At 35.2% G+C, this 5525-nt stretch overlaps 1 protein-coding gene across 1 annotated transcript; it reads left to right on the top strand.

Moving 5' to 3' along the window:
• The first annotated feature begins 589 nt into the window (after positions 1-589).
• On the top strand, positions 590-5204 carry LOC5570206 (biogenesis of lysosome-related organelles complex 1 subunit 1). Its single transcript, XM_001658941.2, has 4 exons — positions 590-761; positions 824-896; positions 4847-4979; positions 5045-5204. The coding sequence occupies exons 1-4, from the start codon at positions 701-703 to the stop codon at positions 5144-5146; spliced, it is 369 nt and encodes a 122-aa protein (XP_001658991.1). The 5' UTR covers positions 590-700; the 3' UTR covers positions 5147-5204.
• Positions 5205-5525: the final 321 nt, after the last annotated feature.

Below are 5525 nucleotides of genomic sequence, written 5' to 3'. Positions count from 1 at the left end.
AAAGTGGGTACTTTTTTACCCTTTAAAGGGTACTTTCATGGTACAGTGTATGAGCCTATAAGCCATTTTACGAGACGTTTCGGAACAGCTGATCGCCGCGACGGCGTCAATTGACAGGAGACCTGGGATTAAATTACAGCGTGAATTTTAACAATGCCTCATCTTACCAAACGGGGACATGGAGAAAATGACAGAAAAGAGATCCAAAAATGTTCGTTACTGCAACATTACACATAGTTATTGTATCAGCTACCTCTTTGTTACCTATATTGCACATAAAAAGGCACTTCTGTGATAAGAAATATTTTAATAATTTGTCTCCATTTATGTTTTCGCCTGGATGAAAAGCTACGCTAGAAATGCGTACAGTCATCAACCATCATCATCGCGAAAACTGACGGTGATGATTGAAAAATCCCAGGTCTCCTGTCATTTGACCTGCTTCGTAAAATGGCTCATAGGCGATTACTTTTCTGTTGAAGTGCATACTTCGCTTTATTGAAAAAAAAAAATAAAATAAAAAATACACATGTGGAGCGCAAATTTAGTGTGCAATGTCGACTTGTCATCAATTTATGTCGACCGCTTTGTTTATGTTTGCGTTGCATTTTGATAAAAATATCGAACTCGCAAATCAAAATTTCGCTTTGCAGAGAGGAAGCAGGATTTACGTTTTTCCCCCGGAAATTAACCAGACAAAATGTTATCGGCTATGATAAAGGATCACCAGGCTCGACAGGCGGCCAAAAAGGAAGAACAAGGTGAGTAATGATTTATAGAACCATGCGATATTACAAGATAGTCATCATCATGTTTTCAACAGAGCGCAGGAGAAAGGATGCAATTCTGTCCGCAAATGAGCTAACGCAGAATCTCGTGGATCATTTGAATGTCGGGTGAGTTTGAGAAATGCCATGATTACCTACTGTTCAGCATTAAATTATAATTATTTGTAGAAAAATTAGGATTCTAATCATTAAGTTTGGACTTGTTATGTTGTGTAGATGTTCTAATTTTGTTCAGCTCAGGTTACACTGACCATAAAGTGCACTTACCGTAGTGGCAACAGATACTGCCCAAGTGCTCAGCCCGGTCAAGAGAAATTTCTACTATCTAAAAATCTATCGTAGGAAGGATGCAAAATATAATAACTATTTTCAAGACTATCGAACAAATATTTCCAAATTGAGAATTTAATTTTCATAAAATATCAATTACTTGTTTCACGTCACAGTTTATCGACATGGTGGAGTTTCTATTATTCACATAACTATAAATTTTCTGCTTTCAACCAAGGTTTTTTGTAATTTTGGGTGTTTCTGTGGATAAACAACTTGTAAATTTACTTAGCCTTTTCTATGCACTGGACAGCAAGGTAATTTAATTGAAACTGACTTGCGGAAATGATTTGACTCGCAATAGGTCTAAATTGTTTGTCATCGGAGACATTAACGCCAAACATCGGTAGTGAAACAATCATCAAAGCATTTCCAACGGCAGAATTTTATAAGATAAGTTTTCTTGAGGATGTTAAAAAAAAGGTACAACACATACTTATTTTGCTCTCCTAGAAACTTTTGATTTGGTCTTAATCGATTCTAGTCAGCTCTGTAGCCAAATGCTTACTTACGTTGATTGTGATTATAATCATCTCCCTGTTACATTTCAAATAAGGTACCGTGGGGCAAGTGGAGAATGGATTCCAATTAAAGTTACATCGGGAGTTCCTCAAGGGTCTCATTTAGGGCCATTATTCTTTATTTTATACGTTAACGACATTTCCTTCATTCTGAAAAAAAGTGAAAGCTCTCATATATGCTGATGACATGAAACTGTTTCTTGAAATAGTAAACGATGAAGATATACATACTTTTCAAAATGAAATTGATATGTTTTACAAATGGTGCAATAAAAGCCTTCTTCAATTGAACGTGAAAAAATGTAATTCAATATCCTTTAGCAGAAAGCGTAGTATACCTAATACAACAGTCTACCTAGAGAATCAACTAGTAGAAAAATGCGTAAGAATAAGAGATTTAGGAGTGGTTTTAGATTCCAAAGTTACTTTTATAGATCACTATAATACAATTATCAACAAGGCAAACAAGATGTTAGCATTTGTAAAACGATTTAGCTATAATTTTCACGATCCATACACTATAAAAACATTATACATAACCTATGTGCGTCCAATTTTAGAATACTGTAGCATAGTTTGGTCACCATTTTCATCAACCCATGAAAATCGTACAGAATCAGTTCAAAAACAATTTCTGTTGTTCGCACTTCGAAAATTAGGTTGGACAAGGTTACCTCTACCATCTTATGAAGCACGATGCATGCTCATTAATATTCAAACATTGAAGAAACATCGCGAATTTGCAATGGTCTCGTTCGTAAACGATATTGTTTCGCATCGTATTGACTCGATGACACTTTTATCAAAATTAAATTTTTATGCTCCTTCAAGACAACTGCGAAGTCGTAGTATTTTTTATACAAACCATCACCGCACAAATTATGCCAAATTTGAGCCTTTAAATCAAATAATGTCTGTTTACAATAAACATTGCGAAACCATTGACTTTACTATGACGAAATCGGAACTAAAACAAAAATTTATGTCATATCAAAATTCGAACTAGATTAAGAAAATAATGTTTTCAAACTATATAATATTAAGTGTAAAATTGTAACAAAATGGTCTACTTCTGATTGACGACATGAAATGAATAAATAAATAAATAAATAAATTCGCATAGTTGAGATTCTTCAAATTCTTGAGACTTTAAATTGAAACAATTGAGGTTGTGTATATTTTTTTTAGCTTGACTCCTACCAAATATAAGCAAGATGCTGACATTGATTTTTATGTAAAATTGAAGAGAAAAATACAGATTTTTTTTTAAATGTCTCCTTACTTGTTACTTGTCCCACGAGTGGGGCAAGTGAAAACTATATCGTTTTGAACAATAAATTCAAAAACTTACTGTTATATTCACGATTTCTATTACCTTTAACATTTGTTAAGGCGTCCCAATGTACAATAACATAAGTAACATGTAAACAAAGAAAATTTTATTCTTGTAACTTTAATTTTCTGCTGTTATGCTAGTTATGTTTGTTGAAATGATTCGACAATATTATAACTGCAACATTTCCTATGTTAGTTCTTACATTATGGGACAGTGATTGCATTTCTGCTTTGTAGAATTTTCACCGTTCGTTACTTGTTTTTAAGAAAGTCGGATATGACATCGGATAACTCTTCGGGAGAAATCAAACGGAATCCTTCAATACAGTATTTAGAATATTTTTTATGTGGATAGACCTTCTTCTTTTTCTTCTTTCTGGCGTTACGTCCCCACTGGGACAGAGCCTGCTTCTCAGCTTAGTGTTCTTATGAGCACTTCCACAGTTATTAACTGAGAGCTTACTGTGCCAATGACCATTTTTGCATGCGTATATCGTGTGGCAGGAACGAAGATACTCTCTATGCCCTGGGAAGTCGAGAAAATTTCCAACCCGAAAAGATCCTCGACCGGTGGGATTCGAACCCACGACCCTCAGCTTGGTCTTGCTGAATAGCTGTGCGTTTACCGCTACGGCTATCTGGGCCCCATTTTTATGTTTTGAACTAGCTTTACATAGACGTTCCACGAGATTTCCATGCGTTCTCTTATATTGGAATGTTTTATTAACGTCTTCCTTTTAATCGGCTGTCCGAAGTAGACATATTAATATCGTAATGTTTAGCAACTCTCAATGTCTAATAGCTTTTAACGTTTTGACTATAGTGTTTCTTAAATTATCAGCATGTTTTGTTGTTCTGTGATAATTGTGAACCTTGTTTTCTATGATAATTGTGAACCGATTTGAACCTGTCAGAGGGACAACTTAGAAGTGGTACAGAAACTTTTTTCTATTAAAATATTAAAATAAGATTGCACGCCACCAAATTGTTACGGAGTGATTGTTGACAGGTTAACAATCTCTCGCTCTATTATGCAATAATGGCTGAACAATCTCAGGAATATCTTAATGTTCGTAATGTTCTGAATAGCCTCAAAGGTTTGGGCTCATTCATTTATTTCATAACGCTGAAAATGACCATTTTTGACACCCACCCACCCCTTCGTAACGCTTTTTGTATGAATATTGTTCAAATTTTGTATGGACCGTAACACCGTGAGGACACCCACCCACCCCCTTCAGCGTTATGAAATTTGTGAATAAGCCCTTTATGCATGTGTTTAAAACGTTAATTCACATATTCAGTAAAATATACCAATTATTTTCACTTACCCTATTTATCCACTTGCCCCGCGGTACCTTATCCTATAAAGCGATTCTCAATCCTATCTGCACCTCTTTAAATTATTTATGAGCCGCCTGGATTACACTTGATAAAACTTGACATTGACAATGTTCTCAAAGCTCAAATGTAATGCACATTGCAATACCAAAATGTGAAATAAAATTCGATTTCGTCATTTTAGACAATGATCTTAAACTCTTTTTCCGTTTTAAAAACGTTAGGAGAAGGTAATTTCAACGCACTCGCGATCCTGGTGTGAAAATGATATGGCAGGATCTGCAAAATTGAATTGAAAAACGTTTTACTCAATTGTAAAACAAAAATTTTGAAAATAAAGTTTCTCGGTTGGATCCTGGTTCTAAGCCCTTTTGGAAACTATCTAAAATTTAAAACGTTTTCTATGGTTTTGGGATTTTTTCGGTATGTTCTATAACTCAATAATTCTATAAGTAGTCGGTCCCCGGGGTATTCTAGACCACCATTATGTATTCTAATCCAAGCAATGTTTTTTTTTCTTTTCTTTCCCAGCGTTGCTCAAGCCTACCTGAACCAAAAGCGCCTGGACGCAGAAGCCAAGCAGCTCCACGTGGGTGCCACAAACTTTGCCAAACAGACGCAGCAGTGGTTGACGTTGATCGAGAACTTCAACGGATCGTTGAAGGTTGTATCAAATGCCTGTTTTATTTCTGATTGTTGAAGATTAATCAAAACGGGTTTACTTTTCAGGAAATCGGAGATGTTGAAAATTGGGCCAAAACCATCGAGAACGACATGAATGTTATAACAACAGCTCTGGAAATAGCTTACAAAACCAGTAGGGAAAAGTAGCTTATGTTGTGTGTCATTGTAGATTTATTTAAGGTAATTTAAGGCTACTTAAAAATTGCACCTTGCATTTTGGAACCTAAAAATACCCGAAATTTCCATGGATCGTGGAGCCTCAAATCAACCAAAATTTTACTTCTTTTCACTCAAATCGGGTCTTCCGTGGAATAACACAAGATTGGATAAACTGGCATATAGGGTGATGTGCGAGTATCCATCCTATTAAGCTTTGACACTTATTTATGACGGCTATGATAAAAGATTCATATAATACACCTTGTTATCATAAAAGCTGCTTTAAAACTTTTAATCTTGATAACTTACCTTATTTATACCTCTGAAATCAGTATTTGGGCTTTTCAGATGCATTGCGATGCAGTGC

Source organism: Aedes aegypti, chromosome 3 (assembly GCF_002204515.2).
Source record: "Aedes aegypti strain LVP_AGWG chromosome 3, AaegL5.0 Primary Assembly, whole genome shotgun sequence".
NCBI lineage: Eukaryota > Metazoa > Arthropoda > Insecta > Diptera > Culicidae > Aedes > Aedes aegypti.
Note: the sequence above shows the minus strand (reverse complement) of the source record. Positions and strands in the feature narration are given on the sequence as shown.